The sequence below is a fragment of the Trematomus bernacchii genome, unplaced genomic scaffold (genome assembly GCF_902827165.1).
Source record: "Trematomus bernacchii unplaced genomic scaffold, fTreBer1.1, whole genome shotgun sequence".
Taxonomy (NCBI): Eukaryota; Metazoa; Chordata; class Actinopteri; order Perciformes; family Nototheniidae; genus Trematomus; species Trematomus bernacchii.
Genome location: NW_022987582.1, coordinates 9,165,800 through 9,189,217, shown reverse-complemented (window position 1 = coordinate 9,189,217; position 23,418 = coordinate 9,165,800). Strand labels below are relative to the sequence as shown.

The following is a 23,418-nucleotide window of genomic DNA, read 5'->3' as shown; positions in this document are numbered from 1 at the left end:
AAACTAAATGATTATTTAAAATATTGCCCATAGTCAATATCTTACAGATGTTTCACAAAAACAAATCTCTGTGACAGTAGAAGACTGATCTGTAATCAATTGTTTCACTAATGCAATTGGAAAAAACAACAACAACCATGATCATACACAAGCTGAGATATCTAATAATTTATTTGACTGTGGATATATAAGATAGATTACTGTATAATCAGTTCTGTAAATCAGCAGGTTGAGTCAATTAAGCATCAGACACTGGTTGAAAAGTCAGGGACATAATATTTGTTGTCTTGATAATGATGCAAATTCTGTACATTATTACAAATGATGTTGCTTTTAGCTTCTTGCTGCAGCTTACACTGAAAATAAGGTAAAGGCTTGAATGATCCAATTGAAAGCCACTGGCAGTCCTTTTTCAGGAACATCCACATCCTGGCTAGAGGACGAATCGGACATTAGCAGCCACGGTCCAGCAAGTGGATACACCAAACACAGCACAGGCCGGTTTGTGGTGGGTGCTCACATGACGGAGCTTAAGCCTCTTTCTCGGGAGGCGGTAAAGCTGCTCAATTTGGCCTGGAAGGGTTTAAGAACCCTTGTTGGAGCCTAATGGCTTTGTAAGAGGGGAGGATGGGGATTTTACAGGTAAAATGAAGAGATGAATGTGAGTGTGCTGTCATGAGGTGTCCTTGGTGGAGGATATGATGGTAATTAGGCTGCTGTTTTCTCAATGGTGTTCCAGCAATGAGCCTACTTAACCTCTCAGCAGTGTGTGTGTGTGTGTGTGTGTGTGTGTGTGTGTGTGTGTGTGTGTGTGTGTGTGTGTGTGTTTTATGTGTGTGTGACTGAATGTGTGTGGGGGGTCTGTTTGAGCACACACCAAATATGAAATAGTTAGAAGTGGACGTCTGCGCATGTATCTTTGCCTGACTGTGTGTTTGTGTGTGTGTGTATATATATTTCTGTGTGTGTGTGTGTGGCTGCCCTTTAGTATGTGCTGACTCAGGCTGGTTTTCCCTTTCTAAAAGTAAGTAACCTTGGTCTGACAAGCTGTCAGCTGGCCCCTCTGTGCCCTCGTCCCAACATCTAAAGATGCAGAGAAAATCTCTGCTCTCACATCTGAGCAGCACAGCAACACACACAACAACATACACACACACACACACACACACACACACACACACACACACACACACACACACACACACACACACACACACACACACACACACACACACACACACACACACACACACACACACACACACACCTTCAGAGAGACTGCGTTCACTGCTAAGAACGTGTATCTTCAAAAAGCCACCTTCTGATGAAAACCTGGTACAGTTTAAATGCTTTTATTTTCCGCCAGCATATTAATTGAACTCCCTTACATGTAGCTACATGATGCTTTGAATGCATCGTCTGAAGCACAGATGCTATTCTTCAACCAGAGGGCTAAGGTTCAAACTCACACACTTGAGAAAGATAAGCCTTTGCTGAATTTAAATCGTGAAGCAGTGGCCACATTCCGCGTTTTTTTGTAACAAACACCCAATGGAAAAACGACATCTCAATGAGAGAGCCCAAATATTAAGTTTGAATCCAGTGCCAATGGTTTTAAAAGCAAAGTAAGTTGCTCCAAACTAAGTCTATCTATCACTTTCTCCCCGCTTGTTTTGCTCTTCTCTCACACACATCCTTCTCTCTCCGTCTCCCAAGCCATTTCCCTGGAGGTTAATCCCTCCGGTTTCAAATAGAGATAACCATGGCAACAGGCCACGGCTTTGGAGCCTCGGGTCTGCGGGACAAAGGCATTGATCGGGATGAAATATTGTCAGGTGTAAGCCACATAACACACAACATGCACACGTGTGCACACTAGCGTGGAGCCAGAGAATTCACAGACCCTGCCTTCGCTGCTCAATCACCCATATTACACTGTGTGAAAATCAGCCAAGGGTACTGTACATGTAGCTGCTTGTTGGTAAATCGATACATTGCTAAATCCTACAAATCCCTGGAACAGGATGTGTATAGAATGATGAAAAAAGACACAGGAAGCACCTGAACAATGGTGTTAAAGGTAAATAACACGTTCGTAGCAATTAAGAATGAAAAAATGTAGATGCATTTAGAGCCTTGTTTCTCCTAGTTTATGAAAATGTGCACAGGGGAATAACATACTACTTTTATTTTTGCTTGCCCTCAGGTCACACTTGATATTTTACAACACACAAATTAATTCACACATACTCGCCCACATACACATACTTGACCTTGATGGCTGGGTTGCAACGTGACAGATGTAGTGAGAACAGCAGAGTTGATGAAAAGGGTCTTTTATGGAAGTGTAAGCCAGTATTCCTCTCCTCCAGGACTTTATAGCTGAGGCCAGCAGAAGGTGTGGGTGGACATGGACAGCTTAACTCCCCATAATACAGCAAGTCAACCAGCTTGTGTAACTTTTATGAGTGCTGCAAGTGTTATTTGCCCTTGGATGATATGACGGTCTCATTTCTTTGACTTTTAGTGCCATGCAATTAAGGTGAAAATAAGATTAAAGCAATGGCCTAAAGCACCTCATTTACACTCTTGCAATGACTGAGTGTTTGCTTTCTTTTGAGATGAATTGTTTTCAACAGAGGTTCACATTTGGAATGAATATTTCTGCAGTTACCACCAAGACTGGGATCACATTTCTCCTCTTCTTTTAATGTACTTTTCCTTAAAAATTGTAGAACAGCATTTTTCCGTCTCGTGTCAACATGAGGGCTGGTAACATGAAGCAATAGGACCACCAACTTTTCTCAGAATCACCTTTCTTCCCGCTGAGCCAATGTGAATCTTCTGTCTGAGCCAGCGCTTTATGTTTTAATCACTGCAGTGCCGAGAGCACAAACTCACTCCTCCCCTGCACTTTGCGAGAACTTTTTTTAATTTTGCAGTTTCCCTTTAATTTGTTTTCTCTCTGGCTGTGGCTCTTAACCTCATTTCCCAATAATTTGTCTGAGGACAAGCCACATGCCATTAGCAGGAGAAAAAAAAGCCAGAAACAGAAAGGAAAAAAACCCTGCATTCAATAAGTCTTTCTAAAAAACGTTCTTTATTAATTTTCTCTTTCCTTATCCAACAAAGTGCTTCCTCAATGATAATCCAGCAATCCAGCAAGCCTTCTGGTTTATTGCATTTTTCTAATGAAATGCTCTGATACAGACAGGCAATCAAGGAGCAATTCGGTGAAAGGAGAAGAGAGAGAGGGAAAATGGAGGAGGTAGTATGTAAGTCATTTTGGGAGCACAGCTAGCTTTAATCTGTTAGAGTAGGTAGTGCAGGGTGACAGTAAAGGCTGCAGACCGAGCAACTAGGATTGCAGGGTTTGAGTTTCGCTCTTGACCACGTTCTCATCCAACAGTCACTCTTTACAAGACACTGTCCAGTAACGCAGAAATATCACTGCTGTGCAAAATTGTGACTTGAGCAAGAAGCTACAGACATAAAATTGAACAAACGGCTATCCAACACTGACTTAAATTAGTTATTACACTCGCAGTTGACGTAATCAACTCGGGTAACAAAAAATAACAAATAATACATCTGAACCGGAAATATGAAAACATTCAGTATGCAATATTTCTGTTCAAACCTCCATTGACTATATTTAATTAATAGTTTGAAAGAAATGTAATGCCATTAGTAACTCATTGTTGCTACTTTGCCATTATAGAGGCATCTTCCTTCTCTGACTACCTACACGTGGTGCTCCCCTGGGATCAGTTTTGGGTGTACTTTTATTTTATATTTGCTGCAAATGGGTCTCATAAAAGACACAGGTTTGTTTTTGTATTTTCATGCTGATAATATTCTACTTTATATTGCCCTAAAACCTTGTCAATCACTCGATGGTAGACACGCTATGGAAATGCAGTATGAAATATTAGTATTTTTTAATATTTTTGAACATTGTGAACATCCCTATTTCTTTTTAAAGTATTCAGAAGTAATCCAGGCTTTTATCTCCAACTTTTACTAACGTTATTTCAACTATCAACTAATTCCAAGAGCCAAGAAAACTTCATCAATTACATTGTCAAGATGCTGAAAGATGTTAGCTGCAGCACATCCTTAGATTTTAAAGCACAAGCGTCCTGGGAGACCAAACGATCCTATAACTCTCTTTATAAAATAAACTATTTTATAGATAAATGGTTGGCTTTAACTTAAGAATATTCCAACATTATGCAGTACACTGCATAATGTTTGCTGCAGTTACATTTGACGAAACAATCTTTCTGTTCTGTTTATCAGTCCCTTCCCTTCATCACATTCTCTTCTCATCTATTTCATTTCCATTAATCCACACTTTTCTTCCTCCACCCTTGCTCCTGCCTGGATTATCTTAACCCAGTGTGACACCTCTGTTTATCCCTGTGATTTTATATATTTTAAATGTCTATTTGTATTGACGCTGCCATCGTTAACTCTCTCTGAAAAGCGTAAACAGGGTGTGTACCTGCAGAATCAGAGACAACTCCCATCCTTGATTCCAGGCTCCATTAATCATTTAGAGCAAGGATTTCCCTGAAGCCGGCTCTCTTTTCAGGCAGCAGACAACATCAGGTTGACAAGGCCCCAAATAACACGCAGGCACATTATCAGACATTGTTTCAAAATCTCTCTTTGCATTAACAATCAACTCTAGCCAATGCTTTTTTTCTGTTGTTCCTTATTATGCACAGATTGGATCTGCGGAATGGGATTGACTTTAATATCTCGAGACACAGGGCGTCTGCGTTGTTGAGTGTTTTATACTCTGTACAGCAATTCAATCCACCCCTTTTGGACTCTTAAATGTACAAGTTCTTGATCCCTTTATATTGAACTTTGTAAGGGTTTTAGTAGACTTGACATGTGGATCCTTCATAGCTTTGAAATTAAATATGTTTAAAAGAATCTCTAAATATAAATGATTTAGAACTCCGGCTCAAGGTTATTTCACTTTTACTCTGAGTGATTCTTAAAAAATCCATCAACCTAACCTTTTAAAGCCGCCACTTAAGGATGTTAGTATTTTTCAAATGAGGAGAAACTTGGTTAGAAGTAAACAGACTTGAGTGAATGTGATGGTAAATGATGGCCCTTTTGGAAAATAACTAGAATTATTCAGTTTTAAAAGAAAATTGAAAAAAAGATTGTATTTACATTTAGCAAAAGAAAATTCCTCTGGCATGCCATTCACTATTGGAATTCTTGACATGGAGATGGAATGGAAATGTTTCCTGAGTTTTTATTGACCTTTGAAAAATGCATGCATTACACATCAAACTCATCAAACTCAACAAACTCACACCTCTGGCAAGCAAGCACATGCTGGCTCACACCACAAACACACACTCACACTTTTCTGAGTGGCAGGTGCATGAGAGATAAATACTTGAATATTGAAGGTGCGTGTGTGTGTGCGTGTGTGTGTGCGTGTGTGTGTGCGTGCGTGCGTGCGTGCCTGTCTCCCAGATCATTCGTCTGCATTCCAGGTAATTAGACTGGCCAACAGCTGAGTCCCATTAGCCTTGATTACAGAATTCAGTACTATGGAGAGGAAAGAAAGAGAGCTAGAGAAGGGGGTAAACAAGTATTTGTAAGGCATTATGACGTTTTTATGTAGGCATCTGTGTGTGTAATACTTATACATTGGTACATAGCAGTGCCTTTAGTCTTAAAAGTCTAAGTTTAGGACCCATGTGTTTTGTATTTCAAAGCAATATCTCAACTTTTTTGTTTTTTCTCAATTGGCTTCCCAGAGTGGCCGCTGAGACATTTTTAGTCAGCCAAAATTGTAACGTCAAACCCCAAATGCATGATGTGCAAGGACACATCATTAGGCGCGTTCACACCGGAGTACTTTTACCCGTACTTTTCCCGTTTAGTTCCGTTAGTGGTTCCCAAAGTGGGAGGCATGACAGGGGGGGGCGCGAGAGACCAGGAGGAAAAATGGTTATTAAAAAAAAATAATAATACAAAAAAAGATAAAAGAAAAAAAATCATAATTTGAAAAATTATTGATTCGAAAATAATATGATACAGTACAGTACTATTACGTCTGGGTCTCTGTGTTTATTCAATTAAAATAAAGAAGTAAACACAATAAGTGTGGCTTGATATTGAGTTAGAAAAAGGTTGTTAAACGCTGTGAGAATGGATCTGCGGAGAGCATTTCGCCGCGATCCCAACTCGTCTATTACCAACGTTCAGGGAGCAAGTCAATGGGACGCCCTGCCCGTTGAAAACTGATGCTCAAGGGGTACCCTGTGCGTAATAGGGTGACGGGGAGGGGCCCTGACCGACCGTCAACATGTGACGGGTTGGGAGTGAGAACGTGTTGGTGAAAGCGGCTATAGTTTTCCAATGAGCCTAAATGCCACGTTTGGGGTTTCTGGCTGAAAAAAGTACATGACCGAGCCATGAAAAGTAACTACAACCACAAACACCACAGGAAATGACACCACATCTACTCAGCTGGTAGGAATCAGCCCACACTCACATGTTGTGTTTGTGTGGTCGGTTTGAAGAATAAACAGCTACATCAAAAACATCACAGATGCAACATTATAATGACGCCAGAATGTTGTTTAGTCTATCCAGGCCACTATCCATCTAGTATATTTTCCCTTAAATCACATTAAAGCGCAATTGACTCTGGTCAAAGGCATTTTGATCGTCATCAGCCCAGGAAATGTGTATTTAATCTTCTTAGCGTTTTTCTGTCCCTCCATGTGTCCACCTCCAGCCTTCCCCCTCCCTAGCTTTATCCCTGTCTCTCCCTCTCTCTTCTATCTCTGTCTGGCCCTCTCTGATGGTAGTGTCTCAGGTTTGGGTGATTGATTTTAGCTCTGGACGGCTGGCAGAAAAGCAGCCTGAACACTGGTGTGCAGCAGGGACTGCACTCTGCTCTGACTCTGTGATGAATTACTGGCCTTTTAATACACACAGTACAGACAGTGTGAGTGGAAAAAAAAGAAAGATGGTATGAGAAGGGATGGATCCATGTTAAAATGTCAACAGAAAAGAGAGGACTGTGTGGAGAGCAATGTAAAAGGAAAACATGGCTATATATCAAGGGTTGAAGAGAAGAAGCAAACCAGTAACGAGTACAAAAATAAGTAGGTGGATTGAACAGTGTGTGGTTCCCGTTTTCTAGAAAGGCCTCTGTCATTGCTTTAAATGACTCATGCAGAGTGTGAAGACGCATGAAGTGTTGGAAGCTAGAGGGAGGAAAAACGTTCTGCCCGTCATGAAATTGAATTAAACATTGAAACATAGTCTCTCACTTAGTCAAGTGTGATGCCCTTTCTTTGAATAGTCAGGCTTCCTTTGCCACTTCACAGCCAACAGAGGCGCAGAATGGGAAACAGCTTTTCTGCAACTGAATATGCAATATTTTGAAAAGCTTCTAAACCTTGTATTGATGAGGCTTGAGCATTATCACCATTTAGAAAATGTCTAAGGTCTTTTACTTAAAAAAACGAATTAAACACAGCAAAACGTTGTGTAGAATTGTCACATTTATGGCTCTGCTTTCTTTTTTACGAATAATTTGTTATCTCTCGTGATAAAATAAAAGGCAAACAATACATCTGCTCATGGATCTTTTAACTTGCAAACTCACATAAATAAATAAACCAGAAGGCACTTCATAATTTAAGAATATGTCACAAGGAAGTAAAAGTTAGAATGCCTTTTCTTGTAGCAGCTTAATTATGACAAGATCAACATGTTTTGACCAATGTAGGTCTGTGTCGGGGCTGACAACAAACAGAATACAAGGGAGTAGCTTCACAAATATAGTAGTAACAATCAATGGGAGGGAATCACACAGAAAGAAAAATATCATACATGGAAATAGGTGAACAGGGCTGTCATTATGTTTTATTTTGTCTGTTAAAAACATTGGGGATGCACATGCAACATGTATATCATCATTGAGACCAGGATCCAATAAGTTTATTTTGGTTTAAATTCTGAAACTTGTTTCCCCTTAAACAAAATATGTCCTCTATGTGCAATTATGAATCATTAGGGTTGGTAAGTGCATGGGCTAATTGTGTGTAATTTTAATGGCATATGTATACCCTGTAAGACAATCCCTTAGGCATATTGTGTGGCTTATGTTATAAAATCAATCCACACATGGCCAAGTCAGATGGTATAAAGGAGTGTATCTGTTTGTGTTAACATCACCTGTACTTATCTTAGGGTTTTGTCAAACAAAAGCGTAGGGAAAACTTAACTCAACAAAATATCACTTTCAATAATGACACAATACCTTAAACAGTGTTTGAGGAAATATGGTCATATTAGATAGATATTTCAATGTTTTCTAATCCACTCACACAGAGATACCCAGACAGAAGTTACAAGTGATCACAAGCTAAAAAGAAGAATCATACCATGCAGGGGTTGTGTTTGTGCAGTTTGTGTGTTACAACCTGTATAATTGAAAGGAAATACATAAAATAGCGGTTCTTATTATTCAGGGGCAAACACATACACATTAGAAGCAGCAGCAGACAGTTACAATGAACTGACCAGAGACTCCATGATGAGGTAATCAGTATCCAGCGTTGATTTATCTGAGCCTCCAGTCATCATGAAGATGGAGAAAAGTGTATATCGCTATGGCTAATGAAACCCCGGGGATTTCAGGGTTTAGGGTTCATAAAGTATTTATGGTATGTTCATTAAGTATTGATTTAGCCGTTAGAGAGCATTTAGACACACAGACAATCCCTATGAAATATAAGACCTTGGTGTGAGGAAGAGGAAGATGGAGGAAGGCAGACATGCGGAGAGAGAATGAGGTTGCGGTGAGGAATGAATGGAAATGGAGGAGAGTGAAGAGGGAGAAGAGCGCGGGAAGGGGAAATTCTGCTCTTTAAATATTCATTAGGAATTCAGATCGCATTTTAGACAGCAAGTAAAAGGAGATTAGGGTTTAATCTGAGGAAGAGGAGTGGCAAATGTAGGAAACAGAAGTAATGAAAGCATGGAGGAGGAGCATGATAAAGGGGAAAGTTAGGGATAAAGAGGAGGTGGGCTGAAGGAGGAAGAATAGATGGATTAAAAAAGGAAATGAGCAGGATTAGGTGTAAAACAAGCTTGAGAGGTAAGAGGAAGCTGTCTACACATAATGAATAGAAAGTCTAATTTCCCTAAAACCTCCTGCCTCTTTACATAAGTGCTCTGCCTGTTGTTTTTAAAGAATGTCTCCCTTTAGTCTTCTCTTAACTCTTTCTCTTTTTTCGAACCATCCATTTTCAATACCTGCTTATTCCCAGGGTCGTGCGAGGATGTGATCGCCATTTCTGATGTGAAGAGTTGCTATATTTATAATGCAGACCGGATTGCAAAGATATGTGACATTCAAGTGGCGTCTCACCTCATATCCATCCATCTTGCATACAGACCCAGCAGGTGTTTTTCACAGGTATTTAACCGTTGCTTTGCCCTCTCTTTACCCTCTAGCTCTTCAGCAGGTGTCGTTGCTTTTCAGGGTAACCAGGAAGTGGCATGATAGAAGGTGCAGACCTGCTATAATGATGCAGCAATGAGGTTTAATGGGGCTGAAAACACAGGCTGACTGGCTGGCAGGCAGGCTACAAAGCCAGGGAGAGGCACAGTTGGTGTGAAGCTGTTTCCAGCTTGTGACAGATGTTACGGAGAGAGAGGGAGAGAGACAAAAAGACAGAGGGGCAAACAGACAGAGAAAGAGAGAGAGAGAGTGACTCATTTGCAACATGCAGAGTGAGAGATCACCGGGAAGCAACTTTGTGCAAATGGCAACTTTGAGCAAAGTCAAGCAGAGTTCATTCACATGTAGGTGCTCGAAAGCACTTTAGCTCGTATCCCAGAAGTACTTGGGCAAATACACGGTTTTGCAGCCAACTGTGTCTGGAGATGGTGTAGTAGAGTGTAATGTGATTTCGATAACCCACCCCTGTTGATTTTGTACCCATCACACTCTTGATTTCCCTGGTTTGAGACAATATAAAAAAAGGATTTCCAGGCGAGCAAAGACATGCATAATCAACAACCGGAGGAGTGGAGGAGAGGTTGTGGCATCCCTCTTGTTCACATCAAATCTGCATTCACTTCTTTTGTTACAGCACGGAAAATGTGGTGTGGGAATGTGGCTGGCCCACTTTTTGCTGAATTGGGAAAACCACACTGAGATTTTGTTTAATACATATTTTCTTTGGATGAAATTAAATTGCAACCACATTGACCGCAGGGATAGGAACTCTTCTGTTTTACAATGTAATCTTTTTTTATTATGGCTTTCAAACATGGAGAACAGGATTCTGTCAGTGGTGCCTCCATAGACGGCCGTAGGACAAATCTGTAGAGCAACTGACACGTTTAAATCCTTTGTGTCTAGATGAGCAAGTCATTGTTAATATTGACAAAGTCCACAGCCACAGTAACATTTTAAACTGCAGCGCAGCATACTGTAGGCTCAGGTGTGTTTTGGAGCTAATTTGTTTGAATGACAGAAGCTCAGAGACCTGAAACCTTTTATCAGTGTGACCGTAAAGTTCTTCTTTTTATTTGAAAGGTTTCTCACAGCAACTGGGTGTATATCACTTCCTGTTTGTCATCCTAGTCCTCATTAACCTGTGTTTTCTGATCCTTACCACTGTGCTGCAGTTTGTCAATGGATATAAACACGGTCCTATGAGGCAATTTGCCTCAGCCAAAATTAATCTGAAAAGGTCACAGGCCATGCTTTAACCATTTTATAAGTTTGCAAAACAAAACAATCATCATGTCTGTAAGAATAGTTTGCATTTTTTAGCATTAGAGCATTTCTGATTAGATTATGTTTCCAAGTGTTTGAATATTTGCCCAATTTGACTTTCTAAAGCCCTTTCCAAAGTAAAGGATAGGTTTTCTAATGTGTTCTCCTATTTATACTAGGCATTAGGGGATCCCTTCCTAGTGTCTCCTAATATAAGCAATGGGGAGCAAAATAGTGGTTTTCCTTCAAATGTATCAAAACTTAATCTGAGACCATTAAGAAGTATTTTTCCACTTTTCAAAACAATATGGCCTGTTTTGGAAAACGTTACCTTAGTTTGTGGCAAGCAGAAGGCCTCAGTAACATACTGTAAGTCTTAAAGAACATGACTGAAATAAATGACAACTAAATATGATATAATATCTTTGATGTTGCTGCCTGCATAATTTAACACACCCACAAGCATGAAAGCAAATGTAAAAGATTACATTGAAAGCCAGTTGCCCTGTGTGGGAAGACAAACTGAGGCACTCTATGTGTTGGACACTCTGCCAAAGGGAATCCCTGCTGACAAAGAGACATTAAGATTCAGAAAGAAAGGTAAAATATTCCTTCACTGAATACATAGACCTCCCACTCTTTAAAGCTTTTCTTGCCACAAACTATTCATACCAGCCTGTCCTCCTACAAAAAACGACCAAATAGGTTGATTGTTCAGCAGCTTATTACGACCCAGAGTCACGTTTTAAAGTGTAGCACCTCTAGTGGTCGTGTAAGAAACAACATGCTCCCGTTGATTGCAAACGCTCCGGAGATTCTTTTATTCACAAATAACCCTCTCTGGAAAATCCTAAATTGTAGAATAGTTTGGCCATTAAAATGCTTTTTGATTAGATTTCTAGTGAGAAGTGTATATTGTACTTTTAAAATCTACGTCCAGTGGATGTGTAGGATCTATAGTTTGATAGATATTACGAAGATCATTTGAGGTCTCGCCAGGAGAACGTGTATATGCGGCAGCTTCCATGTAAAGTTAGCGTCAACCCTCACAGGGTGAAAACAGTATTTCCGGTCTCGAAGTTTTCATAATAAAACCGGAAGTATTCCCCTCACTGTCAAATGATTACACAGTGATATCTGCATTACTCATCCACTAAGAAACATCAGTTTATCCTTGTTAATTACACAATATTGATTGGTTTAAATTGTGTACAATGCTTTTGTGTTTTTAAACTTCGATTCGGAGAAACAAATTGTTTTTTCGGAGTTTAGACACTACAGAATCCCGAGCTATCGTTTGGGACTACAACATCCGCCTTGCTTTACAAACCCCGTGATTAGTCCTCAAGCTCTGTGATTGGATGTTGGAGTGGCAGTGCGACAAGGTTACGCCGAGCGTCAACCAGCTCTTTGAAATGGAATGGAACCACGGCAGACTATCCAAAACTGGACTCGAACGGGTCCAGCCCCCCCCCCCCCCCCCCCCAGAACTACACATGCCGGCTATTGTGTTTCGCAAGATGTTCTATGGCACGTCTCTACTGGGAATTGTAGTTTTAAAAGACGTTTCCGTATTTCCCACAATTAGAAGTTGCCAGTATTAAACTGTTTACACCCCTGGAGGTTTAGGGGATACGAAACACAGTGGTGTTATCAAATTTAAAACATATAATGAATAAATGGGTTAAAAATGCTTGTGTCCATAATGGGCAGCATTAATATACCCACATGACAGCTAAAGTCAGATTAATGTCAAACTTAATATTTATCTGTGGATACCCCCAACGTTTTCTTCTTATTCAAAAGAAGACCTTAACTTAAAGTATTCTTTAATGTTTGAATAAAGCGTTATTAGTTTGTCTGTTTTGCACATCCTCATATTAATATCTTTGGACGTCCTGCACTAAACTGTTTTATTGTAGAGATCACTACAGTATCTTCTTGATATTTTCTATTCTATATTTCTATCATTGACCTTCTACTTTCCCCCTATTTAGTATGTAGGCTACTCTTAATATTTAAATGTTTTCATCAAATATAACATATTCAACAACAAAATTCAATAACGTGCTTTAACCACTAGGCGGTGTGGGTTAAAAAACCAGTGGTCTAGTTATTAAAACATAATAATATCAGCTATTGAAATTCTGATTCCATAGATGTGTCTCCCATCACCCAAAACCCCTGACTATTCTATCAACTCAGTATTTACATTCTTTAATTCAAAGAAAATCAGTAATATCTTTAAAAACTACAAGTCCTTTTCTATCAGCTGTGCACCGTTATGGTGTAAATACAGCCTATCTACCAATTGGATCAAATATAAAAGTCAGCCCAATTAGTATTGATACTGCAAGGAGACGTATTGTGAAAAGAAATGGAAGATGTTGTTTAATTGCTGATATATTTATGATCCACGTCACGTATTCAGTTTCGGCGGCACTTCTTCCTGTTTGTCCAGAAGTCTTCTCATCAAGGCAAGGCAAGGCAAGGCAAGTTTATTTATATAGCACCTTTCAACACAAGGCAATTCAAAGTGCTTTACAAAAATGGAAGACATTATGAAAATGGCATTTAAAATCAGTCATTAAAAAGAAAAGATAATAAAATAAACATTAAAAGAAAAAATACATGGATAAAAGTTAAAAGTTACAGTGCAGTTTAAGATGTGAATAGTTCAATTAAAAGCAGCGGCAAAAAGAAAAGTCTTCAGCCTGGATTTAAAAGTAGTAAGAGTTGCAGCGGACCTGCAGGTTTCTGGGAGTTTGTTCCAGATATTTGGAGCATAATAACTGAATGCTGCTTTACCATGTTTAGTTCTGACTCTGGGGACAGAAAGCTGACCAGTCCCTGAAGACCTGAGAGTTCTGGATGGTTCATAATTTAGCAGTAGGTCAGACATGTATTTTGGGCCTAAACCATTCAAAGCTTTATAAACCAGCAACAATATTTTGAAATATATTCTTTGACACACAGGAAGCCAGTGTAAGGACTTCAGAACAGGAGTGATGTGATCCACTTTCTTAGTGTTAGTGAGGACTCGAGCAGCGGCGTTTTGAATTAGCTGCAGCTTTCTAATAGATTTATTAGTGAGACCTGTAAAGACACCATTGCAGTAGTCAAGTTTACTGAAGATAAAAGCATGGACAAGTTTTTCCAAATCCTGCTGTGACATTAGTCCTTTAATCCTAGATATGTTCTTTAGGTGATAGTAGGCTGATTTAGTAACTGTTTTAATGTGACTGTTGAAACTCAGGTCAGAGTCCATGACTACACCTAGATTTCTGGCTTTATCTGTTGTTTTGAACATTGCAGACTGAAGCTCAGCGCTAACTTTTATACGTTCTGCCTTGGCTCCAAAAACCATTACCTCAGTTTTATCTTTGTTTAATTGGAGAAAGTTCTGACACATCCAGTCATTGATTTGTTCAATGCACTTACTCAGTGTTTGAATTGGAGCATAATCTCCTGGTGAAATTGTTACGTAAATTTGTGTGTCATCCGCATAGCTATGGTAACTTATTTTGTTGTTTTTCATTATCTGAGCCAGTGGTAGCATGTAGATGTTAAAGAGAAGAGGCCCCAAGATGGAGCCTTGAGGTACCCCACATGTCATATTTGTCAACTCAGATGTGTATTTACCTATAGAAACAAAGTTTTTTCTGTCCTTTAAGTAGGACTCAAACCAATTTAGAACTGTTGCCGAAAGTCCCACCCAGTTTTCTAGTCGGTCTAGTAATATGTTGTGGTCAACAGTGTCAAACGCAGCACTGAGATCTAATAATACTAACACTGAAGTTCTGCCACTGTCTGTGTTTAAGTGGATGTCATTGAAGACCTTTACAAGAGCAGTCTCAGTGCTGTGGTTTGGACGAAATCCTGACTGGAACACATCCAAACAGTTATTTAAATGCAAGAAGTTACTCAACTGTTGAAATACAACTTTTTCAATGATTTTACCTAGAAATGGCAGGTTTGATATTGGCCTGTAATTGTTCATTACTGAAGCATCTAGATTATTCTTTTTTAAGAGCGGTTTAATGACTGCAGTTTTCAGGGCCTCTGGAAAAATACCTGAGTGAAGAGATGTGTTTACTATATGAAGTAGATCTGAGGCCATGCAAGGAAAAACATCTTTGAAAAATCCTGTTGGAATAATATCAAGGCAGCAGGAGGAGGATTTCAGAAGTTGAATAATGTCCTCTAAGTTTTTACCATTAATCTGATGGAATTGTGTCATGGTGTTTGAATTGATATTAGGTGGACATAGGGACAAAACATTTGCTGTACCTGATGCAGAGGCACTGACTGCTTGTCTAATTTTCTGAATTTTGTCAGTGAAGAAGGAGGCGAAATCATTGCACGCCCTGGTGGATAGAAATTCAGAGGCTACTGACACTGGGGGGTTAGTTAGTCTGTCGACGGTAGCAAACAAGGCACGTGCGTTGTTTTTGTTTTTGGTAATGATGTCAGAGAAGAAAGACTGTCGTGCGTTTTTCAATTCCAAATTATAAAGGCCAAGTCTCTCTTTATAGATTTCAAAGTGAACCTGGAGATTTGTTTTTCGCCACCTACGTTCAGCTTTTCGACACTCTCTTTTTTCTGTTCTCACGGTCATGGCCTTTCTCCATGGAGATATTTTCTTGCCAATCACTTCCTTTACCTTAGTTGGAGCAATGGTATCTATAACATTTTTAATTTTTGAATTAAAATGATCTACTAGCTCATTTACTGAGATGTTAGCAGGGGCAAGTGTGGATGAAAAATTATGAGTAAACATTTCCCTAGTATTTTCAGTTAAATATCGCTTTGTGGTTACCTCTTTCTGAACATTTTTGTGAACAGAAATAGAGCTCTCAAAGAAAACACAGGAATGATCAGAGAGTGCAACATCAGTCACCACAACCTTTGAGATATTCAGACCCTTTGAGATAATTAAGTCCAGAGTGTGCCCCTTATTGTGCGTGGGCTCCGCCACATGCTGAGTCAGTCCATAGTTATCAAGAACACAAAACAGTTCTTTAGCCCCTCTGTCCTGGGGGTTGTCAACATGGATGTTAAAATCACCAACAATGACTAAACGGTCAAAGTCAATACACACTATAGACAGCAGTTCAGTAAAATCATCAAAAAAGCTTGCACAGTATTTGGGTGGTCTATAGATATTTAGGAACAGAGCTCGAGAGGAGCATTTCAGCTGAAGGGCCACATATTCAAAAGAAGCAAAGTCCCCATAAGATGTCTTCCTGCATTGAATGGAATCATTGAACAAAATAGCAACTCCACCCCCTTTCTTATGCATTCTTTCCTGACTCATAAAACTAAAGTTGGGAGGGGTTGATTCGATAAGAACAGCTGCACTGTTATTTTGTTCAATCCAAGTTTCCGTTAAAAACATAAAATCGAGATTGTGCTCAGTGATAAAATCATTGATTAAAAATGTTTTTCCTGCCAAAGACCTGACATTTAATAAAGCTAGTTTAAGTTTGTTAAATACACTATCAGTAAAAAATGTTGTGACAAGCTGTGGCTGACATGGAATCACTGCTAAATTTGATAACCTCACACAAACGTTTGAGCACTTCCTGTTTCTAAGCTGATTTACCGCTCTTAATCTATTACCTATCAACACAGATATCGGCAAAGCTACTGGCAGGCAGGGCCCCGGCATGTGCTGGAAAGAGTTGAGAGTGCCATATGCCATTGAGCCTGGACCCAGCACATATCAGTAAAAGTTTGTTGCGTTTTGTACACACACATCCTTATCAGGCTTCGGAGACTGCAGATGCTTTCTTGAAGGGAGGGGAGGTGGTTGACGTAGGCAGGGCTCTATAAATAAATAACTAAGGCAGATATGTAATATTTAATGCAGCCGAACCGTGTATTACAATGCCGTTATGTGATGACTTCCAAAGAGAAAAGCAAGAACACTCGGAATAAAGTATTTTTTAATTTTTTTTTAATGTTTTCCGATTTCATATCGCATAAACACCATATCCCAACGTGCATTGCGGCTAAAACATCCAGGATTATGGGTAGTTCGATGTTTTAGCCTATCAAAACCTCTGAAAAAAGAAATGTGTTTCTCAGAATCTAAAGGGAAAAACCTATGGGAAAAACACAAAAGCAGTGTACACAATTTAAACCAATTAATGTTGTGTAATTAACAAGGATAAACTGATGTTTTTTAGTGGATGAGTACTGCAGATATCACTGTTAAATCATTTGATCATTAGTTTTATTATGAAAACGTCGAGACCGGAAATACTGTTTTCACCCCGTGAGGGTTGACGCTAACTTTACATGGAAGCTGCCGCATATACACGTTCTCCTGGTGAAACCTCAAATCATCTTCGTAATATCTATCAAACTATAGATCCTACACATCCACTGGACGTGGATTATAAAAGTACAATATACACTTATCACTAGGAATCTAATCAAAAAGCATTTTAATGGCCAAACTATCCTACAATTTAGGATTTTACAGAGAGGGTTATTTGTGAATAAACAACCCTCGAAAACTTTAAAACGTGATTATAGGTCGTAATAAGCGCTTGATCAAACGACCTATTTGGTCGTATGAGTTGGAGGACTTGTTGATTCATACATGCAGGTATATATCACACATATATGTTTGTTTTTTTCTAGCACTAAAATAAAACTAAACAGTGGATTCCTGCCAATTAAAAGTATACAGCAAAGCAGCCAGTACATACTTTATTTAATTTCCCATATCAACAGTGGAGTCACACCCACACTGTTGTACCCTACCATGAAGATTTGCAAAGTTAGAACCATTTATACAAGCATTCCTAGTAACTATATTCCTAAATATTCTGAAAAGATGGAATGATTTCACCCGCGTGAGGTTAGTTGAGTATGTTACGTTTGTGAAATAAGTTACATCTGTTACATGAGTTAAAGTGCAACACCGGGCTGGTGTTTTTTTTATGATCCTTTCCATCCTCGCCAGCCTTCTCTGCATGTTGACTTATTAAGCAGACTTTGAGTAGAAATGTATTAGTGAAACAAACGTAAACAAACTTTATCTTGGAGAAAATGACTGTATGATAACATACATTTTACAGAAGACTAGACTGTTCCCTCACACCTTCTCCTGCAACCATCTCTCTTTCATTTGCTAGAACTCCAGTTACACGCACATGCACACACAAACATGCACACACAGCCTTTGGTCTCCTGCCGAGGATCATTTCAATGGAGTGCAGCTAAACAGAACCAAAATAATTGAAGTGTACCACTCTAACTAACTGAGAGCCACATTAGAAAGAAGTTCCCTCATTCCCTCAAACAACTTTAATGTGACTCGGTTAACATCTATGAATCCTGAGGGGCTTTCCTTATTGCTTCAGGGGTTCTGAGTAGGAAGCGGGTGCGCTGCCTTTTCAATTAAATGTTTATTCCCCTTTTGAGCAGAGTTCGGCACCTAAGTTCAATTCACAGATATTTTCCAGTCATGAATATGGAAAGGAATTACTTGAATGGTACTGCGTTAGCCTTTAATGCATTTACTGCTACAAAACAAGCTTTTAGTGGAGGGCTAAAGTAAACACTTGTATTTCTCTTACTTCAGTTTGAGCATTTGACTTATCCAAAATGAGATTGCCCTTGTGCTAATCAAAACAGTTATTTTTTGCTTAGCACAAGTGAAATCTCATGTCAAGATGAATCCAACAGTACTGTCCATTTCTAGAGTGTAATGCTGATCTTGAAGAAAATAGTTTTGTGAAGAGAATTACCATTAATAAATAGCATAAAAGCTTCTATTCTGGGACCCACATTTTCCGTCATTGCTGAGTCTCCAAAATGAGTCGAGATATTTTTCTTGTCTTTCTTTTTTTCTATGTAATCCAAGTGATAATAAGTGTCTTCTGCCCCTGTGTCTCCCTACAGCAACAGGAGCAGGACCCCACCAACCTCTACATCTCCAACCTGCCTCTGTCCATGGATGAGCAGGAGCTGGAGAACATGCTGAAGCCCTTCGGTCATGTCATCTCCACACGGATACTGAGGGATGCCAACGGCCTGAGCAGAGGAGTCGGCTTTGCCAGGTATGCATCCAAACTTTCTCCAAAACTGATTATACATCCAGTTATAGTTTAATGTACGCTTTTGCTGGGCAACTAAAATAACTTATCAGGCACAATATAATACGGAATCATAGTTATCAAGCCAAGCTATCACACATTTGAGAGGTTTCAACTGTTTTATATCCTACAAAGAAGAATCAACATTATCTCAAGTTAACTCTCTGCCATTTTCTACCCAATTACTTCTAGCTGTAACTGCACTTTCCAGTACCCTTGGCCCCTTCACCCTGCTCTGTTTGTGTGTGTTTGTGTATTTTGCGTGTGTGTGTGGTCTTCTCAGTTACACCGTGGAGTGTGCCAGTGATTAGAATGCAGCCGGGGCTCTATTCAGGGTCACTGGCTATGTGTAGAAAACCCAAGACCCACACAGACATGCATGCTCACATACCACACGCACACAGCTCAGAACGCCATCTTTCTCTCCCACACACACAAACTGGCTTTTGCTTGCCAAGCAGGCAATTAGTCATTGAGCTCTGATTGGGTGAGCGGAGCTGAATGGGGGCAGACAAAGAGGACATGACACACAACAGATCAGACTGAATGGAGCTTTTAAACCCGAACAAAGGAGAGGAAACCCCATAGAAAACACTGTGACTGACACACACGCAGGGCCTACCTCAGACTTTTTTTTTTTCTCAGGCATGCATACTGTAGACAAGCAAGCACAAAAGGCAGGCATTTAATGTATTTTAATGACATTTGCATGCACACATAACCACGTACAGTACATTCAAACTTGTAAAAAAGCTAGTGTAAATTGATTGTCCTTAAGTATCACCTCTATCTTTTCTCTCTCCCTCTCAGGATGGAGTCGACGGAGAAGTGCGATGTGGTCATTCAAAATTTCAACGGCAAATTTTTAAAAACCCCTCCAGGCATGACAGGTAGGTGTCGATCACCGAGACAATTGCATTGCACTGGCAGAGCTGGTGTTTTTTTCTACAGAGAGAGTTTCTCAATAGGTCAGGGTGCTCATATTGATGCCGCAGCAGTGGCATCACACACTCAATCTTCCTACACACACCAAGGTTGGTTCCCTCAAAGGTCAGAATATTTTAGTGTGTTAGTCTAACTCCGTTTGCCACCAACCTTTAAAAGCACCTCCAATGATTTCTGAGTTTTGTAATGGAAGTAAATCTTTAAACGTCTAATTGGTGAGAATCCAGCAGTCTTGTCATGTTTCCCCTGCGCACATCATGGTGTTGTTATTTGCAGAGAAAAGGTGGAAAGCTTGCATAGCTGGGGCTGGATATTGTTTAAAAAAATCTATAACGACAGAAAAAATAAATAAAGTTATGGATACCAATATCATGCTTATCTTCAGCGCCTTAGTTTGAGAAATATAAACACATTTCCCGACAATGGATACACCCGTAACTGTCACAACTACCACTGTATTTTCATGTTTTATCAGTCACACACGGGGCATCTCCGCCTTTTGGTGTTACAACATCTGTCTGTGTGCAAGCCGTGTCAGTGTGGCTGAGAATATATCGGCATCATCTCGGCTCCCTCTCTCTGTCCCATCCTCAGACCACCTTGGGTTGATTTAGTAGGAAGATCTGAGTGATTAATTGACTATTGACTGTGCGGGATGCAGATTGAGACGCACACATGCACAAGGGTAGGAGAGAAGGGGAAGATGAGGTTGTAAGGAGAGATGGATAAAGAGAAAGAAGACAAGGGGGAGATGCATGAGGAGGAGATTGAGGATGTCATTGGGTGTTGGTGTGAGAGAGCATGACAGAGACAGGGAGAGCGGGGTGAGTAAACATGGAGAGAGATAACAAAGCAAGGACAAGTTGGGAGAAAAGGGAAAGCTGAGGTGGGGAGAAGCAAACTGAAAGTGACACAGAATGAAAGAGAAGAGATGGAGAAACAGAACGATCAAATGTAGATAGAGAGAGGGGAGCTGCTCCACGCTGAACAAAATGGAAATCAAGGACAGACAGGGAGCTGTGCCCCGTGCTCTGGCAGTATGATTTGTGAGGGACAGCATGGTGGGCGGCTCAGTTTCTCACCCGGACACACAGGCTGCTGTGCTTCTATATACTGTGAGGTATAGCTGTGTGATTTTGTAGAAAGTGATATGATTCATTACATCCTTAGCTGCTGCTTTCTGCAGCCTGCGTGGGTGTCAGTGTTTGTAAAAAAAATCAAACAGCTCCTGAAAGCAAAAAAAAGACATGAACTTCATGCTTGTTCTAGGTTGACCAGCTTCCATGAAAAAATCTGTAAAGAAAAGTATTGTCCCATGTTATTTGATCAACATTCCTTTAAAGGCTATCATGTTAATAGGTTTTCCACTTACTTGCTGTGTCAGAGCATGATTTGTTTTAAAAGCTGCTGGTGACTGGTGTCTAATGGTAGATGCTTAATGAAGGTATGACTCGTATTACACACTGAACACTACAGTATCTTTCCAGAAACTAACAACAGATTAGCTGGTGAACACAATGGAGCATTTAAGACCTAAAGCCTGATATTTTCCTCAGAGCTAAAATACCAAACATCTGACTTACATAAATTAGCTGGACAGAAAAATACCTCAAGATGAAAGCTGATGTATCTGCCGGATATATAAATAAGCAACTTTTTTATAAGACGAAAGTGAAATGTCAGTGTTATATATATATATTTGTTTGTGCTCCTCAAGTGGCCAATTAATCAATGAATGCCGCTTTCAGCTGAAAGTTGCACACTTAAACACAGATACACTTACACTTTCTATGTGCACCGAGTAGCTGACCTCTATATCCAAAGAGATGCATTGCTTGTCCTTGCCAGTGGTGTCCATTTTCTCTTTTGTGTGTGTGTGTGTGTGTGTGTGTGTGTGTGTGTGTGTGTGTGTGTGTGTGGGTGTGTGTGTGTGTGTGTGTGTGTGTGTGTGTGCGTGCGTGCGTGCGTGCGTGTGTGTGTGTGTGTGTGTGTGTGTGTGTGAGAGAGAGAATCTCTGTGTGTGGTAGGGAGTGTGTTACATAGGTTGACCAGTTCAATTGCTTTGAGCTCACAAACCAGTGACATTGTGCAAACCTGGCCAACCAGACCCTCTCTGTACTGATCCACTGAACACACACACACACACACACACACACACACACACACACACACACACACACACACACACACACACACACACACACACACACACACACACACACACACACACACACACTGTTGTACCGATCACATACCGTTTTTATTTTATTATTAGTCAGCTTATTACTTACACACTGTTATTATAAGTAAATCTGCTATTCTTAAATAGTGTAATGTGCTAATGTGTGTGTGCATATTATTGTGTGAAGTGTTTGTCCCTCTATAAAACCACATTCTGTCCATCATGGCTGCTGTACTGGTAAAAAGCGGTAATATTTAACCCTTTTGCTGCGAGATTAATGGCGACATTGATCACATGACCAGATCTTCCATCAGCCCTCGTTAACAGGAAGTCCATCGATCAGCAGCTCTCTCACTTCTACTGGCGCATCATGTCATAGACATAGAGTGGCTAGATTGGACATACATTTGAATTTTTCTGTCTAAAGGAAGGGCTTGATGTGAGGTCTATCTGGATCTGTATTATCTTCTTTGTTAGGTTCCTTATTAATAAAGAATATTCAGATTACGTTTTTACAGGTCTTTAAATGGCCACACAGCTCCATTAATAAAATGTGTTATTCTCCTAATGTCTCATCACTTTTAGTGCATAAATATGTCCCGTAAAATTCGACAATCCAATCCGATGTGCAAATCGTGCAATCAGCCAGTGTTTACTATACGCCGTATTTCTGTCTTCTCTGCGCTCGTCGTCCGATAATGTCCCCCCCCCCATGCTGTGAGGGAGGGAGTCGGCCGCAGCAGGAAGCCCCCCCCCCCCATCCAGCCCTAAAGAGCACACATCATCCACAGCTTCATCATGACCATGTCACTTGATAGTCTTTCTTTTGCTTCATGACAGATTCTGAGAGTCAGCACTTAATAAGGAAAACAGACTGAAAATAAGTGAATGTTGACTTCAAAGGGCCGCCCAAAGATAAACATATGAAGTGATGATTCTGCATTTCTTTTAACTTCATGGGTGTGAGGAAAATATTTCTGGGTTTATCCTCCATTGCTTTACTCCTAACAGATGGAAGATCTAATTTATAACAGATTAACATTAAGATTGATTGAGTTTATTATTGTTAGTTATGGTTATTATTATTTATTTATTTATGATTTTTATGATTTTTTTATTTTTATGTAATTGAGCAAATAAAAAATAATAAAAGATAAAGAGAATCTGGAATAAAACATCAAATCAAAAAACATAAAAATATGTTCCTATCTAAATAATTTGTTATGATCTTGTCAATTTATAGTTATTGATATTTGGTAATAACGTGTTTAATGGTTAAAATGTTAAGTGATTGAAACAGGTCACAAAAACAGCCACTACAAATGACTTGGTGAGATATTGCTTAAAAGCCATCAGAGGGGATTCAGGGCCAAAAGAAGGAAATGTGCCTC

The 23,418-nt window shown here is 39.8% G+C and overlaps 1 protein-coding gene across 3 annotated transcripts in view; it reads left to right on the top strand.

Moving 5' to 3' along the window:
* The window catches only part of LOC117480494 (RNA-binding motif, single-stranded-interacting protein 3-like), a 129,655-nt gene that overhangs the window by 65,887 nt on the left and 40,350 nt on the right, over nucleotides 1–23,418 (top strand). For all 3 annotated transcript variants that reach the window (XM_034127840.1, XM_034127839.1, XM_034127838.1), the window contains exons 5-6: nucleotides 18,707–18,864; nucleotides 19,711–19,790. In XM_034127840.1, coding sequence (XP_033983731.1) covers nucleotides 18,707–18,864; nucleotides 19,711–19,790 — 238 coding nt within the window. The remainder of the gene's footprint in view (nucleotides 1–18,706; nucleotides 18,865–19,710; nucleotides 19,791–23,418) is intronic.